General features: G+C 44.0%; 1 protein-coding gene across 3 annotated transcripts; it reads right to left on the bottom strand.

The window, feature by feature from the left end:
- Window positions 1-239: 239 nt before the first annotated feature.
- Window positions 240-25,580, bottom strand: NUP85 (nucleoporin 85). Of its 3 annotated transcripts, XM_016132521.2 has the most exons (19): window positions 25,444-25,579; window positions 21,686-21,779; window positions 20,090-20,252; window positions 17,092-17,162; window positions 16,499-16,542; window positions 15,430-15,499; window positions 14,132-14,253; window positions 11,273-11,407; window positions 11,048-11,170; window positions 10,719-10,850; window positions 10,369-10,475; window positions 4,225-4,308; window positions 4,005-4,070; window positions 3,657-3,808; window positions 2,778-2,895; window positions 2,573-2,673; window positions 1,252-1,403; window positions 795-896; window positions 245-432 (listed from the first exon to the last, which is right to left on the bottom strand). In XM_016132521.2, the coding sequence occupies exons 1-19, from the start codon at window positions 25,474-25,476 to the stop codon at window positions 325-327; spliced, it is 1,977 nt and encodes a 658-aa protein (XP_015988007.1). In that variant the 5' UTR covers window positions 25,477-25,579; the 3' UTR covers window positions 245-324. The 3 variants fall into 3 exon arrangements, with proteins under 3 accessions (XP_015988006.2, XP_036078779.1, XP_015988007.1); XM_016132520.2 differs by having other exon boundaries at window positions 240-896; window positions 25,444-25,580; XM_036222886.1 differs by having other exon boundaries at window positions 240-896; window positions 25,450-25,539.
- Window positions 25,581-25,624: the final 44 nt, after the last annotated feature.

The following is a 25,624-nucleotide window of genomic DNA, read 5'->3' as shown; positions in this document are numbered from 1 at the left end:
GTTAACGTACAGGTTTCTGAACTTTTTTCTTTTTTCAAAGAGATAACCAGAAAGTTAACAGATGGATGTTTGAGATGATTCTGAGGTGAGACCAGATTTCGGAAGAAGTAAACCACTGAAGGCTCCTGTCCAAGTTTCTAAGTATAGGCGGGAGGGCTGTTTTTCTCTAGGGAGACAGAGAAGTCAGTCCCCCGTCAAAGAAAACAAGTATAAAGACTCCCTAGCCAAACCGTAAGAACTTGCCTTATATTTGCAAAAGAAAATATTTATTCTTTTAAAAATTTATATACATTGCCATACAAAAATACCGTGCTGGAGCAGCTCTCAGCCTCTGGAACCTTTCAACGAGCCTTCTTTTATAATTGCCCGAGCAAGATTCCGTGCCAGAGCAAGTCTCAACATTTCCACCTTGGTGGTCTCTATGTCGTCATCCTGAAAGCAGAGAGAGCCAGCATGAGGCACGGCAGGAAGTGATCCTCCTCTAACGCTCCCAAAGGCTCTGTCTAATCCAAAGGCAGATGGGCACTTCACATTCAGTAGTAGCTTCCAACAAGTTCTCAATCTAAGAGTTGCATGCAAAGAACCTCTGCAACTGATTGACAGGAAAGGAAAATATAGAGACCAGAACTCTAGAATCACCTTTCTCCTACAAGAAGTTGTGGCCGTTATAGGTTAAGAGGTGATTTAAGAGGCACGAGTTTGTAAGGGACCAGTGTTTGTGGAGGGAGGTGGGGGCAGCCCGAGATAGAGGAACCCTTTCTCCACTGTAGAACCAACCCAGGAAACCAAATGACCTGGAGTTGCTGGGCATCAGGCTCTCCATGCACTGGCCTTCCTGAGGTCAAGTCCTCCAGACATCTCATCAGCTCATATGTTTGCTCTGCAGAAAATATCACCTAGGGAGGAGAGACTGCTTCACTTAGCTGATCCCCAGTTAAGGCTTGCACTGTAGGGCCCAGGCCCAAGATCAGAGACAGCCTTCCTTGCGTGCCCTGGGAGGGCAGAGCACCCCTATTCTCAGTCCCAACCCTGGGCAGGGTATGGTCAGTAGATAAGTGCCTCATTTCAAATGAAGTAGTTTTTCTTATGTGGATGTTAGAGTTCCAGAGTAGGTGCCGAGAGAGACGCGCACACATGCAGAGACCCGCTTGGGAGATGATGGCCATATACGCGTCTGCGACAGCTACGGAATGAAGCACCTTCAAGGGCTATAAAAGCAGAGAAAAAAATCATTGTGGACTCAACCTGTACCTGTTTCTGTTCCAAAAGGGGTAGGGCATCTGTTAGGAGTGTCATCCAGAAAGACCGTGGGGCAATCTGAGAAGTCATCAGTGACAGGAGAAGAGACGCACCATCGACAAAACGCTTCTCCCCGTATAATCGGTGGAACTCGCGGTACTTTCCTAGAAAAGAACGCTAGGTCACCTTGGGTCCTGAACGAGAGAGGTCTGACCCCAGACCACCCATTCCCCAGAGAAGGGAGACTCTTCCAGATTCTTCCATTGTCTCCAACCTCACGGGCCAATGCGACCAGAAAGATTCAAAACGTGCTCTGAAGGGGCTCTAACGATCCAAACCTGGGAGAATGTAAGCAACAAAATAAACGAGCCGTGGTTTATAAGTAACGAGTCCATTACTGATATAAATAGAAGAATAAACGAGGACAGGGAAAGCCTTCCATATGGTAGAATGTCAGCTAAAACAAGGAATGACACAAAATCACCAGTAATCAAAACTAGCGGGTGAAAGTCTGACAAGGAAAAAGACACTTAAGTAATCCCAAAATATTTCCACAAATTATTAAGTCAAAAGGAAAGTCAGTGCTTCACAGAGGAAACACCTGGAACATGCCGCTTTAATCAAACAATCAAAGCAAACTCCACAAGGGGACGCAGCACTGAAAACATCACCTCAGTGGCGTTCCTGGCTCAAACGCAATCTAAACGATCATGAGGAAACATCATATAAACCCGAACTGACATTATAAAAGAGCTGAACTGACTTCAAAATGTCAAAGTTAAGAAGCACCAAGAAAGAGGCACTTAAAGAGACAACAACTAAATTTGTGAACCTGCACAAGATAAAAAGACTTTACTAGAACAACTGGTGTAATCTATGGGGACTGTGGATTAGATGAGAGTACTGTATCAGCACTGAATCTTCAGAGTTTGATAAAAGTGCTTATGTAAGAGAATGTTCTTGGGAAACACATGCTCAACTATTTAAGGAGAAAGGGGAACAATGTTTCCAACTTACTTTCAAACTGTTCCCCAAAAACCCGAGTGAAAGAATGGTATATAACAAATGAGGCAAAATATGAACAATGGGTAAATCGGTAAATTATATATGGGAGTTCCTTATTCTACGTTAACAACTTTTAAGTTTGAAATTACTGGAAAATAAAATGTCACTGAAAAATATGCTTTGCAGAGCCTGGCACACAAGATTCTGTGTGGCTTGGAGTTTGGGCTTAACAGAAAGGAAACACTGGGGAAGTACAGAGCAGTCCCTCCAATCTCTACAACTGCCCTTTTGTGCCAAAAGTCCAGGGACAGAGCCCAGACAGACTCACCCAGGAATGTCAGTCGGTCGCTAAGCATCATGGCTGGCCCCAGGTTGTCAATGAGATCCAAATCAGAGAAGCACCCTCGCTCGCTGTAGTCCCTGAGGAACCTGCAAGGCCCCATGTGGCGATCAAAGTGGCAGTCCCAGGCCCACCTCTTCACCCTCCCGACCTCCCAGACAGCCCTGAAGAAGCCAAAGCTGGTTGAACCCACCTGTCTGACACCAGAGTGGCAAAGGCAGCATCTTTGGCTCGAATGCTCCAAGACAGGGCAGAGCCCAGGCGATTGTTGCGGATAGCTTTCATTGCTAAGATCTTACAAATGCTGCGAACTTTAGAAAAGAGAAAAGGCAAACCTTTCGCCTTACAAATCACTCCAGTTCCACCTCCCTACTGGAAGCGGCCTTCCCACCGCTCAGCCTTCCACAGACTCCCCCATGGGCTCCAATTACAGCTTGGTCAGCAGAACAGGGAACTCAACTTGGGGATTTACAAATTGTCTCCTGGCTCTGTGAACAGTCTAACCCACCCTGGCAGGATGGGCTTTGTGAGTGGGTTTGATTTCAGGGGTGGCAGTAAGATTTTTATTGCTCCCCATGGGTCAGCTCCTCCTTTATCTGTCGAGGTGCCCAGAATCCCTCTGTTCTTTGGGTCTTGAATGCTATGTGCTTTCGTACAGTCATAAACATGCAAGTTCCTCTGGGAAGAACAACTTAGGTTTTTATCACTCAGCAGGGAGGGCAGAAGGGGCAAACTTCATCGCCGTTTCTTCCCTGTGCTCTTCTTGAGCCACCTCCAAGTCCTACTTCCCTAGTCAGCCTGAGCTAGCAACAGCAACCCACTGGGACAGGTAAACTCAAAGCTGACCCCAGCCTGACTTCTTGGAGCATGAGAAAAAAAGTGGTCGGGAACCTTTTTAAAAGGCAACATGCTCAACTGCTTGCTTCTAAGACACAAGAGATCTCTAGGTCTGGGTCCACCCCAGCAATTTTCTTGTTTTTGTTTACTTCTTGGCATCCACTGCCCGGCCTCTCTCCAGTTCGGCTGGCCTGGCATGAACACAGAGGGTGTGCTGGGAGGAGGGCCGACTCACCTTGCTCAGTCATTTGCCGTTGCTCACAAATCCGCAGCACCTTGAGGGCTTTCTGCTCAGTGGTCAGAGGGATCCGCTCAATGTGCAGCTCCAAGGAAACTCGGCCCAGCTCAGGGCAGTAGTCAAAGTAATCCACTCCCAGCTGCCACAGGCTGCGAAGGTCCAAGAACAGGTGTGAGGGCCTGACGAGCCCGGGTGCGGCGCTAGGGCTTGGGCACGCTCAGACGGCCCCTCCCGGGACCCGTGGCCTTCGGGGAACCAAACGAGTGAGAATACAGTCTATGTCCAAGCTCCAATGGCACCCGCATGCTGAAGAGCACCCTGCCGTCACCCTTTGAGGCTTCCTACCTGTGATGAGCAAAAAGCCCCGAGGCGTATTCCAGCAGGAGGAACTCTCTCATGTTGGATCCAAAGCTGGAATAAAACTTAACATGAGACCAAGACTCCTGGCCTGCTCCGTTCAGGGCCTCCCTCTGCAGCCCAACCTCCCTTCTACACTTTCAGTTCACCCCACCCTCGAGGGCCGGGGTGGTAGCAAGAAGAGGGTTGTCGTGCCACACACACTTACTAGAGGTTGTGTGACTGGAGAAGTTTGCAGTGATCCAGCAGGTCTGTCAGATGGGCCACAAACCACCAGTTGCTTAGGGCGATGCTATCAGTTCAGACACCAAGGCAAGAAGGAAAGTCAGGGTGAGAAGCCATGACCCACATAAGCAGGAACCACACACATCCTCTGCTTAAACAGGAAGGGACAGCAAAGAGCCAGAATCTGTCTGGAAGCACAGAAGTTTCTCCATGCTACGTGGGGACTAACAAGGGACACCCAGAAAGATATTCAACCCCAAAGTAGCAGCCAGTGATACATTATCTATGGGGAATGTCAACCAGTGAGAGAAAACCCAAGGGTCCAACCAAAGAATGTGGACACAGAAAAATGTACAAGAAAAGAACTAAATAGACTGGTGTTTTCTGATGCTTGATGAAACACAGAATTCTGAGGAATATCTTCATTTGCATTTGGATTTGCTGTTGATGTTTCTCATTGTATAGCTTGTGTTTGGTGTACTTTATGAATGTTAACTACTCATGTGTGATTTCCTTTTAAAAACCATCTTGTGGGGTTTGACTCCCTGACAGGGACCCAAAAAGGAAAAAAAAGCCATCTTGTGTTTACATATCTATTAATAGTTTGCATAAAGAAATTGTTTTTTTCAATTACATGATTTATAATTTTATTGCATATGTAATGTGACACAGAATGAAGGTTAAAAGCCATTCTCCAAACCACACTTTTAATCAAAAGCTGGAATCATCTGGGCCACATTTAAAAATGAAGGTTTCTAGGGCCCTCTAAAGGTCTGATTAAGTACTGGAGACCACGGTTTGACATAACCAATTGTAAAGTCTCTAGCATCATCCTGTGTGGTGTATACCAGTGAACTGTTAGTAAGCATGCATCATTTTGAGTTATAGTTTTCATCTGTTACTTGGTATTGGCCCGTCTGTATATAATGCTTGACTATTTTTTTAAATCTTGGGAGAGGGAAAAGAAACTTTTATGGTTGCTTTCTGTAAGGCAAAAATCAACCCCAAGTGGATAGAGCAGACAAGTAAGGTGGGTCCCAGGTGTAATTATACAATAATGTAAAAAATTATGCTTTCAGGATATGAAAAGGGTAAGGATGGTTCACAACGAATTACTGGAGGTTTAAAACTTCTGCCTTGATCTTAAGGATATGGATACCCAGACACTCCATCTGTTCCAGGATTCCATTATTATGAAACATCATGTTGGCCTCCCTAACATTCGTTTTGAAGATTAGATATATTCCAACTTTATTAATATCTATACCTCTAATAAAGTATTATCTATGTCAATTTTTAAAAACACCCGTATTTCTAACTACTATCCTCTAAAATGGTAAGTTCTATAAATTCATCATGTGCTATACAAAGTACTATCATGCTCTAATTTTTAAAGTTTGCTTCCTTGGTTCAGGTTGTCCTTTAGCCATGGCTTTCAGAATTTCGTCATTCAGCTATATCATTCCTGACCTTATCCTTTTTAGACGAGAGTCCCGATAAACATGATCTCTCTCTGACAGCCTTCTAAACAAACTCCAACTCAGTGGATGTTCTTGCCCTTCATGGTTCTCATTTCATCACAGGTCCTTTGTGTATCAGTAGTTTAACTGAATATTGATTTTGGTTAACGAGATAGTGGTTTACGGGAAAAAGTATTACCACTGGAACTCAAGACTACTGTTTCAGTCACTTACCTCTGTGTGCCCTATACCTAAAAAAGGAAAGTAATTTTATCCCTTGCCTACCTGGAATGTTTTAAGAAAATAATGGAAAAATAGATATAAATTATTTTTAAAGGATTCCTTTGGGTAGTGCTCTATAAATATAAAAATCAGTAAGTCTGAGCTTGAGGTTAATGCAGAACTAGTCACCTACTAAACTGCTTACCAACAACTATGGACATGCTTGTCCGTGGGAAAAGCGGAGATGGGTTCAAATCCAGTCCTGCTACCCAGTGACTGGCCAGGTCATTTCTTTTAACTCCCGCTTTATTGTCAAAGTGGAGGAATTATGATCATCAGCACAGTGCTTTGAGACTATGAAGGTATCTTCAGAAACTGACGTTATAAAAATTTCAAAAATAAGATTAAATCAGAAATAACTGGTCTTAAGGAATAAAATATATAAGGTGAGAAAGTGTAAACTGAGATATAAAAACAAGTCGCCTCCTCACACATACTGATACACACATACCCCCACCCCTCCAAGAATGTGTTCTAGATAGGAAATCAAAGGGAGTGGTTATTTGAACAGAGAGCTGAAGACTAAGGAACCCACCATAGGAAGACAAGGGGAAGGAGCATTTCCAAGAGAGAGGAAACAGCCAGTGTAAAGGCTCTGGGATGGAAAGCAAGCTTGTCTTGTTTCCACTTCAGAATGAAGCCCATGTGACTCAAACTTTGAGCTAGGCAGAGGCCAGCTTACTCAGGGCCTTGTGATGGGAAGCCATCGTGACAGTTAAGTAGGAGAGTGACCTGGTTTAAGAGTTAAAAGATTACTTGGGCTTTTCTTTGAGGATGGACAATATAGAGACAGGTGACAGAGGGGAAGCCAGAGAGGAGCCACCTATGAAAGACAGTTCAGGCTAACAATAATGGTAGCTGGACCAGGGAGGTAGCTGGACCAGGGAGGTCGCTGTGGAGGGAGTGAGAAGTAGCTGGTTGTGAGGTATGTTTTGAAACTCAGGGCTTCTTCACAGACTGGTTAGTGCTTAAGAGCTCAGATAACCGTATGGACTTTGGCAAAAGGCTCTGGGGTCCAGGGCCCCTTGTTAGCTGGCAGTGTGACTTTCCCAGGGTTCGCTTTCCTCATCTGTAAGACAGGCATGAAATAATAGCATCTACCTCAAAGGTTTGTTGCAAAATAAAATGAAATAATCCATAAAAGCTCCTAGCCTCAGTGTTAACTGTTACCATCACCGCTTTCCGCACAGATGAGTGTAGCAGCCGTAGGCCTTGCGTCTCGGCTACCGGCCTTGCCATCCTCCATCCCCTTCAGACTGCTCTTCCTCAAATACAAATTTCATGGCACTGAAAATCCTCAGTGGTTTTCCACTGTGATAAAACCTATTAGGAACAGTATATTTGATCCTCGATAATCTGAATCCTTTCCTACCTGTCACTACTTCAACCTTCCTACCTTAGCCTGTTGGTTCTAAGAATATACTTGCAGTTCGTTAAGCAGGTAACAGGCCTACGTCCTTCCTGCCTGTGCCCTTCCCCATGCTTTTCTCTCTGCCCAAAATGACCCTTTCTCTTGTGCTTTACTGAACTTGTCAGAACTCAACTTGAGTGTAGCCTCTTTCAAGAAGCTTTTCCTGACTTTTTAATCTAATATAGGGGACTCTCTTAAAGGGTCCCATAACATCTAGTCTAGTTTGTAAATTCTTCACAAAGAAAACTGCTATAATCTTAAAGTTTGGTAGTGTGTGGCATATAACAAATGCCTAATAAACACCGAATGAGTTACACTAAAAAAAGGGGGGGGGGATATTCTGGGTGAGGGGAAATGACACCTCAGCCTTCCAGAAGAGCTGCTGTTACCCGTACATCTAGTTACGGTTATGGTGACACAGCCGGCAAGGTGGCTGTGGGAGACTCCAGAGTAGAGGAAGCCACAGCATGGTCCAGTCTGTACAGCCCATGGGGTCTCCCCAAAGGGACACACCAGCCTCCAAGGCTGCGGGGCAGCGACCACTGAAGGTGGAGAACTAATGACACAGCTCAAGGGACCAAGACTGGACAGAGTGCTAAACATGGCCAACTGGGCTCCTGGAAGATTGGGCAAGCTGAACACACAGATTTTGGATCTTCACGAATAATGGAGAATTCTGAGAGTAGCCTCTCCATAGCACAGGGGAACAGCCTTGTCATTCAAAGATGTTCGAGGAAGGCCTAATGAACAGCTCTGGAGAGGCCTCTGGGAGACCGGCCCCAGTGAAGGCCTGGCCCAGGGGAAACAACTCTAATCCTCTATCGGAACGTCTGTCCTGCGCTGGGGGTGCTGTCACCCCCTCGCCCCAATCCCTGCATCTTGCTTTTTGGTGGCTCTGGAGCAACCACTGTTTGTCCCTCCCTCTGCTTAGCCCAGCTGTGGCAGCTGTGGACCTTCTGTAAACAGGGCATAAGGGTCTGCATGCCCTGCAGCCAAGGTTACAAAGAGGGGCAATGTTATGGCAAGAAGATTCTGGATTACGCGCACATTAAATTGGACTTCTTAGTTTTTGAAGAAAGACCTATTTCCTTTGAGTTCAGCCTCTCTGGAAGACTTTAAGGGCACCAGGAAGCTGCCACCTTGCCTACCCCCCCGTAAAGTGTGCCAGCTCCATTTTCTTTTGTCGGAGAGAAAGGAACTGGCTTTTAGAGGAAGCTATAGGCCAGAGGGGAGGAAATGAATCCCCGACTTCTCTTTCGTCTGTGGGGATAACAGGCAAACATGTGGCCCTTCCACAGGCTGATGAACTATGGCCTCCACAGGCCTTTACGTCTGCTCCAGGATCCCTCACGGCCACCCCCTCTGCCCCTTCCGGTCTGGCAGAGTTGACTTCCCCTTAGCGCCTCTAGAAAGGGTTCCTCTTTTTCCCCTTTCACAGGGGAACCCAGCTGACATCACACCCACAGCAGCGAGGCTTCCCTCTACCATCAGCCCACTGACCCAGGTCCAGTGCTCTCCTCCCCTGGGAACCAAGCTTGTGCCTAACCCATACAAGCGACAAGAAACCCAGTGCTCATGAGACCCCAAATCAATCCTCCTTCCAATTCCTAGGATGATCTCCTGGGATTCGCTTTTCAGCGCCCCTTTCAGAATGGAGTAGGAAGTAGTTTCCTGATCAGAAAAGCCCAAGCTCTAAGACTTACAGCTAAAGGAAATGCCTTGGCCCTCTCCCGCTGCCTGGGCAGATGCCTAGACCAGGGGGCTGTGAGCCTGACCCTTCCTTCTATGTGACGGGTGTGAGGGCGATGCCGATGTCTGACATTTGTGAAAGCCACTCCTCCATCGGTACTTCTTTTTCTTTTACTGTCATTGAAAAGAACGCGATGCTTTCCCTTTTCATTATCTTTCCTCTGCTCTGCTCACCTGTTTTGTTGCTAAAAATCCAGATGAGGCTCACGAAGGAAGCCCCGGTGGAAATAACCCACTGCTGTCACGGAGAGCAGGTTTAGGAATGCCTGTTACTTCCCACACAGGCAGAGACACTGACAAAGCAACACAGTGATGACGTGCGCGCCTTAAGTTGCTCTCGCTGACCCCTCCATGCAGATGCCCCCACACCCGCCCTCAGCTGCTGGAAGTCATCTTCCGCCTCCAACTGAAGTCCCTACATTTTATAGGTCTGTGAAGAAAATAGACACAAAACCCATTTTTTCCCTCCAAATCTAGCAGGAGGGGAACCGTTCCCATTGCCCAGATCTGCTAAGACTGAGAGCCAAAGACAGTGAACCCGACACTTGAGCAAGGCCATCTGCTGCCATTCCCACTTTCTCCCTTCTGAGAGTCTTTGGTGCAATACCCACTTGTCCGGGCTGCACAGAAGGGTAAACTCTTTGACTTATTTAATACATGGAAATTTCTGGAAAGCTTTCCCTTTGATTCACTATGTTTGAAGGTGCAACACAACATTGAAATACTCTTCTGAGGAGAGAGCTAGTAGAGAATCCCCGCTCTAAATGGATCCCAAGGTGTGGGAGCCCTTGGCTCAGTGAGGCTATTGAGAAGTGCTATCCCTTAAGGTGGCTGCATGCCTATCAGGTTCTACGAAATAGGCTGGCTGGCCTTCTCTGAATTTTAAATATCAAGGTAATTTCCTACAATATTTTGAGTACTTTTAAGCAAACATTTACAACATTTATAAAATTTTAAGTAAACATCCCTGAAATGGAAATTGTTATATGCAATGGTAGCCCTCAAGCCTCAGGAAGGTCCCCGGCTTGTCCAGAAAGAAGCCATGATCCATCTAGATGTGGCTGGGGTGGGAAGCAGGTCTGCGAGAAGCAGGTTAAGATACCAACAAAGAAGAGCAGAACATTCTAGAAAAGGGCAGTGGTGACAGTTGCACAACACTGAATGTACTTAATGTCACTGAATCACACAGCTAAAGACAGAATGGCACTGGCAAAGCAGGTCCTACCTGCACTCCTTGATCACCTGGTGGATGTCAAACTCAAAGGCTGCCATCAGGATGTTGTCCAGGGGTTCTGGGCTGCTCTCACCTCCCAGAAACAGGTCAAGGCTGGACTGTGGAAAAGTGGTGACCCACTCAATCCCCAGATGGAAGCAGAGATTCAAGGGGGCTGATAGGGCTGTGTAGGGAACCCTGGAGAAAGGTGATGAGGTCCTTCAAAAGGGGCCCAAGAAAAGCCCCTCCCTATTCTCTAAGGAGGCTCAACTCAAAGAGGCCACATGCTGAAAATGACCCAGCAGGGAGCAGAGGCCCAGGATTCCTACTCCCCACCCCCACACCACAGAGCTCAGACTCACCTGGGCATAGAAGTGCAGATCAATGGGTTTTACTGTGGGATGAGAGTATAGGAGCCGGGTCACTAGAAAATGATACCAGTTACTCAGAAGGTCCTTCTGCTCCAATAAGGCGGCTTCATCTCCTACCATGATCTGAGGGAGAGACGCTGTCCCTTAGCTCCAGGGCACTCCCTATGACTCTCCTGATCTCAGCTAGGGCAAGTGGTCTGAACGCTCTCTTCTTCCCAGCAGAGAAGGGGCAGCGCTGGCTCAAGAGGACCGACATTCTACCATCGCAACCCCTAAGGGAAGCCAACGTGGACCCCAGCCTGGACTTGCTTCCCACAGACCTTGCAGAGAGACTCCAGGTGAGGACTGGAGGCAAACGTGCTGTCCTGCAGGTGCCGCTCACATTCCTCGTGCCAGTGCTGCCACTTCAGCTCCAGCTCTGTTAGTGTCTGCGTGTTTCCAGGCTAAGGGGAGGTATGTGGTGAGATGCCATCACCACACAAGCCCCTTATGCGTAACGAACCCGTTCCCCCATGACCCAGTAGAGCAGGGTTGCTCCCACATACGCTGAGAACAGGCATTGTCCTCATCAGGTCCCCCAGGATTCGGCACATGCCTGCAGAGGTGGGGCTGGCATCGGCTTCCTTGGACAGCATCTGTCGGGCCTCATCCAGCCGGCCCTGCAGCACCAAGACGGTCACCTGGGGGGATACCCGAGAACATGAACATTCATGGGAGGCCCGGAAGCGACCCTCAAGCCACGCTTTGGCCTCCAAGCCTTGGGGAAACGTGATGGTTCCTTCCCTGCAGAGGCATTCTAGCTCATCCAGTCTGGTTTTAACCTGCGCCGTGCTTTTTAAACTAACAGGGTAGCCCATTACAGGATGTGGCCAACTTTAAAAAGTAAATAAATCAAATAAAAAAAGAAAATTTCAGAATGCATTGAATAAAGTATTGGTTCATAAAAGTTTTAGTTCAAATACATACATACGTGCACACATGCATGCACTTGGTCTAAGCGCAGTCAGTCTTCCTTATTCACATGTTCTCTATGTGTTAATTTGTTTACTTGCTAAAATCTATTTGTGGAAGGATCAAAAAATTTGAGTCGCCTGATGCGCACATTCCCAGCTGAGGTGGCACTCTACTTTTGTCTCAGCTCTCACACTAAACAAGTATCTTTTTGGTAATTTACTTAGTGCCAAGGTTTTTGCATTTTTTGTGCTTTTCTGTTGGGCCTGCAAGCATAGTGCTAGAGTGCTGTCCAGTGTCCTTAAGTGCCAAGAAGGCTGTGATGTGCCATGTGGAAAAACATATGTGTTAAATAAGCTTCATTCAGGCATGCATTACAGTGCTGTTGGCTGAGTTCAATGTTAATGAGTTAATAATATATATGAAATAAGGTGCCTGTAAACAGAAATATACATGAAACAGGGTTATACACTGACTATCTAACAAAAATATGACCAGAGACTCGAAGGAGCCCTGTACTTCCCTTAGGAACAATGGTTCAGCGATCACTAACTCAGTGTTCCAGGTACCTTTACAGAACATAACTATCATGAATAACAAAAACCAACAGTATATTCACATAAGTATGTATGTAAAATATACAAAGTAAATTTTTTTCTTACTGTAAGTCATGCTCAAAGAAGACAAGGGTATACATGCTGACAAGTCCCTATCTCTTCTCCTAGCCTGGACTCCCTCCTCTGAAGTTGACTTGTATATCCTACTGCTCAATGTCTCCAGTTGGGTCTCATAGACATCTTTAAGGCAACATGTTAACAAAAGGAAACACCCCACTGCCTACCTCACCAACCACGTCTCCCATTTCTTACATGCCCACATGCAATCCATTAGCAGATCCCACCAATCACAGCTTTTAGCTGCATCCAGAATCTAATCATTCTCACCATCTCCTCTGCTCAGGTCTACACTTGTCCAAGTCACCACCGTCTTTGCCCGCTTTATCGTGCCATGGCCTCTGGACTGGTACCTCTGCTTCTGCCCTTGCTATTGTTGGTAGAGCAGCCAGAAGAGCCTTCGAACACCTAGTCGGATCACTACACTTCTTTGCTCAACTCTCCAATGTCCTCCTCGCCCCTCTGACTCAGGTGTAAGACAGGAGCTCCTTACTTTATCAATTTATACACATTTATGTCCTTTAATCATTACAGCCTTTGGGCCTTTGATCCTAAGTGGTTATCTCCACCGTACAGATGAGGAAACCAAAAGCTGTAAAGTAACTCATTCATGATCCTACAGCTAGTAAGAGGCTGAGCTGGGATGCGAACCTGGGCAGTCTGGCACCACAGACCATGTTCTAACCACTGCTATACTGCTTCCCTAAAAGCCAAAGTCCTCACGACAGCCCGGGAGGTCCTCTCAGATCTGCCCCTGTGGCTCTCTGCCCTTAACTCCCCAACTCTTCCTCTTGCTCACACTGCTCCTGGCTCCCAGGCTGCCTTGCTTTTACTGGTCCCACTCTGTCTCTAGGACACAGCATGAGCAGGCCTTGCTCTCTGGAATGCTCTTTCTCCTGTCATCTGTCCAGCCCAGCTCCCTCCCTCACCTCCTCCGGGCACCTTGGGCGTGAGGCCTTCCCTGACTGTCCCCACTTTAACACTCCCAGTTCCCTCCCTCCCTTTCTCTCTCTCCATAGCATTTCACTATTAGACATGCCACATGTTTTACTTATTTCTGTATTTCCTGTCTTCCTATGCAGGACATAAGCTCCGCGAATAAGGGCAGGAACCTTTGCCTGCTTTGGTCATGGTTGTTTCCCCAGTGCCTTGTAAATAGCAGCACTCGATATATACTAGTAAATGAATGAGACTCAAAATCTGGGCCCAGTACTTCCTAAGCAAAACTCTCCCTTTTTACTTGCATAGATCTTTGGGACCAAAGGCCCAGAACAGCTTCAAAGGCAACAACTCCTCATCTGAATTCCAGATTTTACATGTTTAATCAACTTTCCATTATTTAGGTCATCTAGCAACCTCCTTGTTCCTCCCAACTGGGTTGCAGGTCAGTAGAGGTAAAATGGAAAAAATAAAGCTCTCACAGGCAGAGAATACACACACAAACACCCCGACACACATAATGACTGCTGAAGTAATCATCCAAAATGACTTTGGGATCATCAATCTTTTTAATAGCTTTACTAAGTTATGATCCATAAAGAAACCAAATTTCCCCTTTCACTGGAAAACCTACGAAGCATTACCTTACACGAGAGCTTAATTCTAAACTCTCCCCGTGAATCAGGGGAAAAATGATCTAAGAGCATCTCATAATCGCAGACTCAAGAGCCAGGCCAAGTGCACACAGGCTCCGTCGCCGACCGCAGGCCTGCCTGTGAGCACGGAGACAAAGAATACGACGTGGAAGGCACGGGGGCCTGGTCTGCATGGGGGCCTTACCAAGTTCCAGAAGCTCTCGTGTTTGCTTGGATTCTCGCTGCCCAGAACATCTGCTGACAAACTGTCCACCTCGCACACGTGCAGTCGGACCCAGTCAAGGAGGTGGAGGAGGAGAGGGCCAGCTGGGGAGAGAGACTCTTGTCACACATAAAATCCTCAGCTATGTGGACAAAAACTTCCCCTTTCCTGTAGTACAGACGGAGAATGTAGGGCAGGCAAGCTGTGTAGGAGGTGGGCCATTCCTCTTAAATGAGCACTCATGGTCCTGAATAAAGTGCTGGACCAGCACATGGACTTTCACGGAACATTGCCTCTGTGCCCGGCAGCGACACCTTTCACTGACTCCTGGAAAAGGCTGAACATGAGACCCAGACCTCACCACTCCCTCCACCTCCAGATTCTTCCTGACCACACAATACCCAGCAGCCACTCAGGGACTGGCACTGACTGTGTGCTCGTATGCAACAATGATAAAAAGAGTGACAGCCCTCAAAATCTACTGGAGGAGGCAGGCATGCAAACGACTACTCTTAATTTCAAGCTGCTCAGTACTTTAGCAGGAGGATAAACAAAGAGTATGACTGCACAGAGATTAACACTCATGTATGGAAAACAGCAAACAGTAAAAAGATTAAAAGACTACAAAAAAGCCTGTAGTACCTCCACGGAGAACCCACTCAAACCAGGATACTGTACTGACCAATTTAATTCAAGAGCAACAAAATTCGAAGTGAGTAGTTAATGGGTAGGGTTGCCCCCACCCCAATGCCTAGTAACAGAATTCTCAAAGTGACTTTGCCTCCCATTGCCTAATACCTCCTCGCACCCCTAAAACTTTTTTTTTTTTTTTTTTTTTTTTTTTTTTTAACAGAAATTGACTGTCTTAACCTTCTGGAGGTTGGAAGTCTGACACCAACATGTTGCTATGATGTTCCTTCTGCAGGCTGTGAGGAAGAACCCATTCCGGGCCACTCCCCTAGCTCCTCTAAAATGTCCTGCAGCCTGACCAGTCAGTCCATGATACAAATATCGACGAGCACCCCTTCACACACTAGCTTAATATCTGTCTTCTTGGTATTTTTCAAGGGTTGTCTGCCTAACATTTTAGGTTTCTAGAAGGCATATTAATTATTTTTGCTGTATCTGACGAAATCGCAGGCTTCTTTGGCTGTCATGCAATGCTTTCTGACAGATGTATTGATGAAAAGTGATAGAACATTCTAGGCAAAAAAAATTCATTACAATACGCAGGAAAGGGCAGGGGACACCTCTGATGTTGTGACAGAGTCCGTGCTCACCTGGAGCTACTTCAATAAAAAGAATCTCACAAAGGTTCCAAATGAGCTCCATTGCTGACAAAATGGAGACCTGAGGAAGGAAGAAACAGACAAAGTTTTAAATGAAAACATTCCTGAGATTTGATCTTAGAGTAAAGAAACAAAGTGAGGCTCAAATCACAGGATAGTCATTCATTAACTCAACATTTACTGAGTACTCCTATAGCAGGGTTTTCCACAGGACAGCCAGTGAGAGAATTTTAGGGAGTGGGATGCAGACTTTTTATTTTAATGGCTGCCATCTTAGTTTAATGTGCATTAGAAAAAGGTAACTAGGTCATCACACCCATGATCTTGATGATTATTATGGTTTAGAAAAAGGCTTTGAGTAATAAAGGAGGAGACAATTTTTAGAAAATTATTCAGTAAATATCATCATAAGAAATACATACAGTAAAAATTGTGAGGTTGGTAATTTGAAGGAAACAATGTATGGAAAAGCAAACCCAATATAAGACCCCAAAACAAATCAGGACTAGACCCTGCCTTTAGGAACACAGTTCCTCCTTTCCCGCCATTTTTCTGTGCGTATAGAATAACTTATTCATAAGGAAAATAAATGCTTTGCTGGCTGCAGGCACAGAGCATCAGTCCCAACTACTGAGTTTGAACAATATCAAGATTCTACGAGAGAAAGAGAATTCTTTAAAGTCGTCTTCTAGCTCCAACTATATAAGACTTGTGGCTCAGTAAAAACACTGGGTTCATGAGTTGAGTTTATGAGACTAAGGAGTAGTTCCAAAAGCCCAGCATCTATCTCAGTGACACAATGTGGTTAGGATTTACATTTCCCATAAGAATTGAAAACTCTTGCAAGTATTTATCAAGCACATCCTCATTCGATGTGCTGGGCCTTGAAGGGGCATTGAGAAGTTCAAGACAATCCTTACTATCCCAAGGAGTTGCCTGTCTACTTGGAAAAAAGAGAGAGTTCTTCAAGAAAAGTGACTACAGAGCTACCCTAGGTGGGTGCTGAGGATGTAGAAAGATATAACAATGCCAGCACAACGAAGGCAGCCAGCCCCCTTACCTGGATGCTGAACTGCCGGCCACTGGCTGGATCTTTAGCAGCAACTAAAAAAACGAAACATTTTAGGTGAGCGATGGAACTTTTAGTCTATTGTTATAACTCCATATACCAGGTTCTGTAGCTTATGCCTTTATTTCTTCTAATGACCACCCATTTTCATTATAGTTTTAAAAAATACTTTTTATATTCTTGTTGCAGATCTATGATTCTCAAACCAAGACCCTGAAGTTACGAGCAGCACTTTCAACTGCAACACAACACAGAGACTACCATGTTTACAAGACTCTACCTGGCATCGGGGAATCACGTAGTTCTGTGGTTATGGTGACTTTAAATCACCAAGGTCAAAGAACTGGGAATGCAATTTTCAAAGATCCTTAATTTTGCCCTTTAGCCTCATACCTGTCACCTCTATATATTCTAACTCGAAAAACATACTCAACATGATTGACAAAAAATTAAAATAGAAAAGTAAGAGTTTTGAATATATAGGAAAGAGTTTTGAATAGAATGTCAATCATATTTACCTTGGAGCAGTTATAACCAGATAAATATTTCAGTTACTATCACACATACACACACAAAATCCTTACTTGCAATCTGGTGCATTTCCTCCATGCATGCTCTTATGACTGATCGGTAGTTTTTACTCACTCGAACCAATCTACAAAAAACAAAATGGCAAACAAGATGAGCCTAGAACATCTTGTAGTAACAGAATGATAAAACAGGTATTAGGAGCTTGCTGAAAGACAGAAGCCAAGTTAAAGGCACTCCTAATGGTCTAACCTAGAACAACTTGCGTAACAAAATAAAATACAACTCTTGGAATAAAATAAATATCAAGTCTATACTGATATTAATTACTGCAGATGAGACTCACTGATGGTCTCTAAAATTATGGTTAAAAATTTGAGGACAAATAAAATTTACATAGTCTTAAAGTTTCTCCCCTAAATATTTATTAGTTACGAAGGGAAAGATTTTAACTTGATGCTGGAGAAATCCAATAAAAACCACGTTAACCAAGTAATCAAGGTCAACCTCACCAGTAATACAATATCAACATCATGAACCCCATGATATAATGTACTGAGAAGGACACATACCACTCGTGGTATTCTTGCTAAAAACCATACTCTTTGTCCAATCATGAGAAAACACTAGATATACCCAAATTGAGGGATGATCTCCAAAATAACTGGTCAATATTTTTCAAAAGTGTTAAGGTCTTGAAAGTGACTAAGGAGACAAAAATAAAATGTAACCTCATTTAGCTGCAGAAGAGAAAAAAGGACATTAGTAGAAAAATTGGTGAAATTCAAATAAAGTCTTTAGTTCATCACATTACATCAATGTTTAAGTTGCTTGGTTTAAGTAACAGTAATATGGTTATGTAAGATATTAACATTAGGGAAGCTGAGTGTGCGATGCACAGAAATTATTTTGTACCTTTTCTGTAAGTCTAAAATTAGTTCAAAATAAAGTTCTAAAAAAAGAGAAACGAAAGAACACCCACTAGAAAGCCACTGGTTGTTAGTTATCAAGTTGTAAATCTTCAGCAAGAAAAACATCAGTTCTAGAGGAAGAGACCTATAGGCTACCTATTGGCTCCTTTTAAAAATGAAAAGTAGCTATATCTGCATATGGGTAATAACAGGACCAGCAGAAGGTGAAGCTATTTGCACATCTCAACCAACCTGTACCTCCTTTCAGTCAAGGTTTAGGCTGAGATAAATAATGCACCCAGCCAAAAACAAGGTGATATGCTGGCTCCCAAGCACAAAACAGGAGTTATCAAAACATCATTAGGACATTCACACATTAATTTAGTCATTCAGCAAACATCTTAGAGTGTCTGCTGTATAGATGCACAAGGAGATACAGGAACAGAGGGCCCACAGAAATAAGACAGGTCCCACCCTTCAGGGAATTACAGGACTTTTGACATGTTTTTTCCTTAGAAGTGGTAACAGATTTCTCTGAATCATTTATACGTTGTACCTAAACCTCTGAAACAAGTAATATCTCTTTCTCACACACGCACACACTCATACACACACACATTAACTAGGGTATTCTCCAGGAGAATTTGCAAAATACTTATCAAGAAAGTGAAATACAGTGATATTGCGATTTATAAGAAATACATATCTGGTCTTCATCCCAGTCCCTGACGGAGGGCTCCTAAAACCTTTGTAAATAAATCCCTAAGTGATTAGAGCACTAGAAGCATCTTTTGTCCTAATTAGGTTACTCTGGGTGGCTCCTGGATGGGGCTGGTCACCACAAAGGACCAAGCCATGATTAGAAACTTAAAATTTTAGCCTTGCCCCACCCCCCCCCCCCACTTCCCTGAAGAAGGCTAGAAATGATCAATCATGCCTACATGAGGAAGCCTCCATAAAATCCCAATAGTATGTGGTTCCAAGAGCTTCCAGGTGGGCAAACACATCCACGTGTCAAGAGGGTGACACATCCCAACTCCATGGGGAGGGACTCCTGCAGGCAAGACCCTCCCAGATCTCACCCTATGTATCTCTTCATCTGGCTGTTCATCTGTATCTTTTATCATATCTTTGAATAAACTGAGTCCCGTGAACCCCTCTTGAGAGTTAAATAGGACCCGAGAAGGTTGTGGGAACTTCTGATTTGTACCCAAGTTGGACAGAAGTTGTGGGTTACCTGGGGACTCACTAGCATTTAGCATCTGATGTGCTAGGCGGTCTCATGGGACTGAGCCCTTAACCTGTGGAACATGACAAGGTAGTGTTGGAACTGAGTTAAACTGTAGGCCAGCCAGTTGGTGTCACAGAATTGCTTGGTGGGGAGACCACACACATCTGCTGTCGGAAGTGCTCTATGTTAACACCGTGACTGTGAGTGTAAAGGAGAAACACAGGAGGAGGGAAACCTGTTTTTTCCAACACATGTACCAACACTGCCCATACCTAACCATAGGAACAGACGCTGATAAAAAACCTAACACAGGTGTTCTCTAACTCCCTTGTGCTTAAGACTTACCTGGAGATTTTAGGATCCACTCCTAGAAATTTTTATTTTGATGATCTGAGGTGGGGCCCAGAAATCTGTAGTTAACAAGCACCTGACACTGGTGCAGTTAACTCATGAACAACACTTCAAACAATCCTAGTTTATAAACAGCACAATAGTTTTCTGGTTTCTTGCCAAAAAAAAAAAAAAAAAAGGAAAAAAAATCCCTTAGGAATAATTCCTCAAAAACAAAACTCATTTTTATATTAATTTCGACATCTCCCAATAGTGGGACCTCATTCTCAGGTGCTTATTGGGCCTAAATTTTCTTCTTTGGAGAGTCAAGAGTAGGCCTGTAAACGAGAAAAGCTTATCAAGCATCAAGCAAACAAGTCAAATGACACCATCTGCACATTCTCTGTAAGACATTTCCATATCTGACCATTCACACTACCTAGTACACAGGCCATAGAGCAGAATTAAGAGTCCCTCGTTTCTCCAGGAGACCCATCTATCATGCAAAAAGACAAAGATCCATTTTATTTGGCTTTTCACAATTTAGTTGTGGACTTCAGCACCTATCAGTAGCCTACTTACTGAGCTTTTCTGGATTTTCCAGTCAATTCTTCTTCAATTCTCTGGAGGCCCACAAAGATTCCATGGGATTCATTGAAGAGTTTTCTGAAGATTTGAGAGTAAACATCTACATCCTTCCGAATGATATGGATAAAGGGGCACCCTGGCACCATCTCTGATTTTACTGAAACAAAACAGGAAAAAAAAATTTCACATCACCATCAGTTTCATAAAAGAACCCACTCTAAAATTTTGATTAATTACAACAGCTTCAGCTTTTTGTTACTAATTTCATATATTAAAAAAATACAAATTATGATTTATCAATTATTCACACATGACTTATTAAACATAAATGTTATTCTCAGGCTTAACTCACTAGCATATTCTGAAATCTTCAATTCCATCAATTGAAATACACTGAAAAAAGTAAACTCACTATTAGCCTATGTAAAACTCAATAAAGATAAACCTTCCACCAAAGTTTTATATAAACTCAAAGTAAATTTTTTTTAAATATAATTTTGTATTGCCATTACCCTAAAACAAAGAATCAAGGACTGAACTATTTTGCAACAGCGATGAAAAGGCTCTACAATAAATTATAAAACACCAACTTGTGGAAATTTCTTATACAATAGCTTCTCAAACAAGTTGTGATGATGTTCGATGGCATGATTTGAATGATTTCAATAAATATAATAAAAAACTGTTTTCAACAATAGAGGACAAACTAGAAATGTTGAGCTTTCCTAGTAAGTATGAAAACACGTCATTTGGACATAGAGAAGTTTCTCTTCTAACCGGCTGCCCCTTTGGCAGGTTCTACAGCTCAGCCAAGCATGAGAGCATCAATACCAACATATCTGATAAATATTTAGCAACGTTACAGACAATTCTGAACTATAAAATCAAGAAAAACTACATAGCTTAAAAATTACGTGAACTGCACACCATATTATAATTTACCAAAATTATAAAACTTTCGTTAGTTCAATCTGTTCTTTATAAAAGAGAAAAACCTCCATATTTGGATAAAGAACCTGTCAAAATCTCTTTAAGATTTCTTGATGCCTCTCTTGAAAGGGAGAAAGCAAAATCGAATGTTAAGATTTCAGCTTTTTGCTACTTTTGGGAGCCTACATCAAAAGGAAAACCTTTGTGTACAATACCTGATGGAGCTTAAGAGAACAAAGCCAAGGACAGGTCATTTCACTCTCCAGCTCATCTGTGCTATGTGTCAACAGCCTACAGAATTCAATCAGGTTCACAATAACAAAGGTAAGGGCTACAAGATCTGCAAAGTTTCTCAATAAGGGGGCTGCTATGAAGGGAACTGAGTCACTCTGGACAAGAGGGGGATAAAGCTTGAAGTTTTTGAATATTACAAAGAAAACCTTTAACCCCAGGAAGATTATTGTTAATTTTTCTTCCTGGACTCAACATCTGCCAGGTCTCATAAATCAATGAAAATCTTAAATAGCTAAAGTTTCCAAAATGAAAATGGTACACAAGTTCAACTGTATCATGCCTTACCTAGTCAAATCTGAGAAAATAAAGGAAAAAACAACAAAATGTACCAACACAGATAATCTGGAAGAAAAAAATAATAACTACCTTTTTTGTTGAAAGAGGTTTCACATACCAGCATCTCCCCTGGACCCCAATCAAAACACATTTGCTTCTTCTTGGAATTCATTCCTGGAATCAACTAGGGAAAAAAAAGGCACAAAAACTGTTACTAAAGGCTTTGCTTTCAACTGACTTGCAAGTATAATCCTAGAAATCATCAGTTATGAAAGTTATTAAGTGCTAATCTATTCACACAGCTGAATATGGTTGTGATCAACTGAGTCTATGAGACCCTGAGTAAGCAAGTAGGCTTTGCTGGGCACCTAAACCTAGCCTGCCACTTCTTGAATGTTGATAAAAAGGAAAGCTACATCCTAATCCAGGGGTCCCCATCTCCCGGGCTGTAGACCAGTACAGGTCCCTGGCCTGTTAGGAACAGGACCACGCAGCAGGAGGTGAACAGCAGGTGAGCCAGCGAAGCTTCATCTGTATTTGCAGCTGCTCCCCAGCGCCAGGACCAACGCCTCAGCTCCACCTCAGATCATCAAGCATTAGATTCTCACAGGCGCACCATACCTGGTGCCAAAGAGGTTAGCGACTGCTACCCTATTCAATTATTATGATTTAGTGATCTGTAGTTTAGTAAAAAGGTTAAATAAAGGAACTGACCTGTGTGTTACTCACTAAAAATACAGGGACGTCAAATCCCACAGCTTCTGTGCCATCTCTTTAACAGTGACATTCGATCTTTCTCTCCAGAACTATAACCATAATATTAAAAACCAAAAAAACAAAAAACGAAAAATTCTTGATGCTCATCCTCAAAACTCATTCCACGCCCTCACTGGGACAAAGCCTTTCCCAACTGTTAAGAGTAATCCTTGATTCTTCTTTCCTTCACCACCTATGTCCTGTCGACCAGTAAAACCTGTTCTACTCCTAAATAAGCCTGAATCCAACCACTTTCCACTTCTACTAGTCTAATTCAAGCCACCATCAACTCTCATTTGGGCCACTGCAGCAACATTTCTCGGAGCCTGAAATGATTCTCCTATATGGCTATTACATACCCCATAAATAGATGAAAGCTCACACAGGCAGGGGCCTCTAAGTTTCTCATTCACTGCCAAGAGGAGACCTTGGCACCAAGTTGGCACTCAAATATTTTTGGCAGACAATGAATTTGGCAGGCAATAGTCTTGTCTCAAGACAGCTGCATTCAGTTCTTAGCAAGGGCTAATACAGTCATTCAACAACTACGCAATGTCTGTTATGCCGTTTTCTGTGCTGGGCTCTAGGTATACAACAGTGCACACTACCGTCTCAGCCCTCCAAAAGCTAGTGGTCCACTGAGGAAGACCAGTAAACAGACAGTAAGAAAAGTGGAAATGTGGTAAGCCAGTGGTACTCATACAAGAGGGTCTGTGTTATAGATGAGGTTCTGTTTTAGCAGAATCTTGATGGATGAGGTCAGGCCAGGGGGGAGCATTCGCAACAGTACTGGAGCAAATGGGTATCCATATGTGAAAACTAACCTCACGCAATAGACAAAAATTCACTAAAAGTCAGACATAAATGTAGAGCAAAATCTGTAAAACTTTAAAAGCACAGAAAAATCTTTGACCTTAAGCAAAGACATACAAGACAGAAAAAGCATAAGCTATAAGAAAAATTTATAAATTGGACTCCATCAAAATTAAAAACTTTTGCTCTTCAAAAGATAGTTACATAAATGAAAACGCAAGCCAAAGACTGGGAGAAAATATCTGCAAAACATATTTAATATCCAGACTAAAGAATTCTTACAATTCTTTAATAAAAGACAACCCAGTAACAAACCAGGCAAAAGATTTTAACACACCGCAGAAGATAAACAAACAACATACAAGCGCATAAAAAGATGCTCAATATCTTTCATCATTAGAGAAATACAAATCAAAATAATGTACCACTACATACCCACTGGAATGGAAATGGCTAAAATTAAAAAGTCTAACCATAGGAAGAGTTGATGAGGATGTGAAACTGGAACTCTCACGCTTTGCTAGTGTAAAAAAAAATGGTATAACCACTTTGGAGAATTGACAGTTTGTTCTAACTAAATATGCTTCTGTCGTATAACCCAGCAATCCCACTTTCAGGTATTTATCTGGGGGAGGGGGGGACCAAAAACTCTAACTTACATTTGTAAGAGCCCCTGAACCAAAAAGATAACACTGGTCTACAAAAACTACTCAAGATTATTCCACTCCCTACATTGAATCTGTACTTAAATATGCTCGAATCTGCTAATTATTAACTGGCCTTCAAGTGCCCTGACAATAGGAAGCAGTTGTGTGAAGACAGACACCAAAGGGTGACTTAATTGTATTCAGGATTACTCATCGGTCTCTTCAGGGTGTTTAGAGTAAGCCCAAAGTACAGACTGAAAGTGAAATACAAACATGACTGAGTTTGAACCTGCAGAGTTGAGGTTCGAACTCCAGGCTATGGAATTCCACCAAAGTACTGCCCCTTTGGGAGGCTGTGCCCACAAGGCCCATCAGTTTCCTAGCGGGTCTCCCCAACACCAACACAGAGCTGGGTTATCACAAGTTAACCATCACTACTGGGAATAAAAAGAAGCCGAGATCATCTTCATTCCATTTATAAATGCAAGCTCATGATCATGGCTGAATATCAAAGCAGTGGCTCTCCTGGGTAGCACAGGGTACTAGAAGGTTCTCCTACCCAAAGATTCTTACCTAAGTGGAAGAAGGAAAGTCTGAAATAGTTCCAGTGATTCTAATATTCTCATTTTTCTTCTAGTAAACACTGACATAGTCCTTGATATTTAATATTTAAAGTCTTTACATATTAAAATTTAATACGCTAGAGAAAGCTTTATAGAGTTTAACAACCCACGTTCATCACTGTTTAAGGTCTTATGCTTCATTTTGTCCAGTTAGCTTTGAAATGACCAATGACCTCTATTTTCAGTTTTTTATCAGATTTTTGCAATCTGATGGCTTTAGCTGAAAACGGTAGGCATGTCAATTTTCTAAAAAGCAAAAACACAAGGTCAGGCAACTTGCAGGTTAGGTTACCAAGAGTTAAGAGGTGCAGAACAAGCCTATAATGGGCAGATATTTGAGCTAGTCAGGGAGGTAACGGAATGCTTTTCGAAGACAGAGGCTGGAGCCTGTATTTGAAAAATATGCAGAGAAGAAAAGAGCATTCCAGGCAGGGGGAACTGTAGGTATCTGGCATTTAAAAAACACGAATTTCTTTATAAACGTCATAGACAGCCACACTTGCCATACTCTTCAGAACTCAAATAAAATTGAAAGCCAACAGGGCCATAAATTTAAACAGAAATAGTGTCCCGATAGAATACGTTTCGTAAACCTTGGGCAAGCATATAGCACGACAAGCAGAAGCCAAGTTCACGGCCCTGCGATGTGAAGCCAAGTCCGGCCGGGGGGGGGGGCGGGGGGGGGCCCAATTCCTCCGCTTGGTCCCGTCGCGCTCATTCGAGCATTCGCCCCACAGGGAAAGCGAGGGAAGTTGGAAGGCGGGAAGACAAGGGAGGGAGAGGGACGGAGCGAGGCCTCCGGGGCCAGGTATTCGAAGTACATGGCGGAGCCGAAAGCCAGCGACCACTGCGACTCGCGCACCGGCACCTAGTTAACCGGCCCTCGGGACGGCTGAGCGGAGAGGGCGGGCCACCTGGCGAGCGGCAGGGACGCAGCTAAGCCTGCAGTGACGGGCTGACTCAATCTTTGGACCGCGAGGCCAAGCAAGACTCTTTGGGGCCCCCTTACAGTCACCGTCGGCTCGCCGTCCAGCTCCTCCATAGCGCCGCGCCTCAGCCGCCTGGAACCCGCGGGGCCGCCCAGGCCCGCGACTCGGGCCTCGCGCTCAGAGCCGGCTGCGAGAGAGGACCCCGCGCGGGCGCCGCCCGCACTGCCTGCAGGCCCAGAGCCGCGGCGCTGCCGGGGCCTC

This window comes from Rousettus aegyptiacus, unplaced genomic scaffold, assembly GCF_014176215.1.
Source record: "Rousettus aegyptiacus isolate mRouAeg1 unplaced genomic scaffold, mRouAeg1.p scaffold_m13_p_6, whole genome shotgun sequence".
NCBI lineage: Eukaryota > Metazoa > Chordata > Mammalia > Chiroptera > Pteropodidae > Rousettus > Rousettus aegyptiacus.
The sequence above is the reverse complement of the archived record's forward strand: the minus strand, read 5'-3'. Positions and strand labels throughout refer to the sequence as shown.

Coding starts and splice junctions, on each gene's coding strand:
- NUP85 (XM_016132520.2), bottom strand. CDS start 25,476: ATGGAGGAGCTGGACGGCGAGCCGACGGTGACT. Junction 10,476..10,718: donor ATCTGCACTTCTATGCCCAG/GTGAGTCTGAGC, acceptor ACTTTTCCACAG/TCCAGCCTTGACCTGTTTCT. Junction 897..1,251: donor CCCTTTTGGAACAGAAACAG/GTACAGGTTGAG, acceptor TCTCCTCCCTAG/GTGATATTTTCTGCAGAGCA.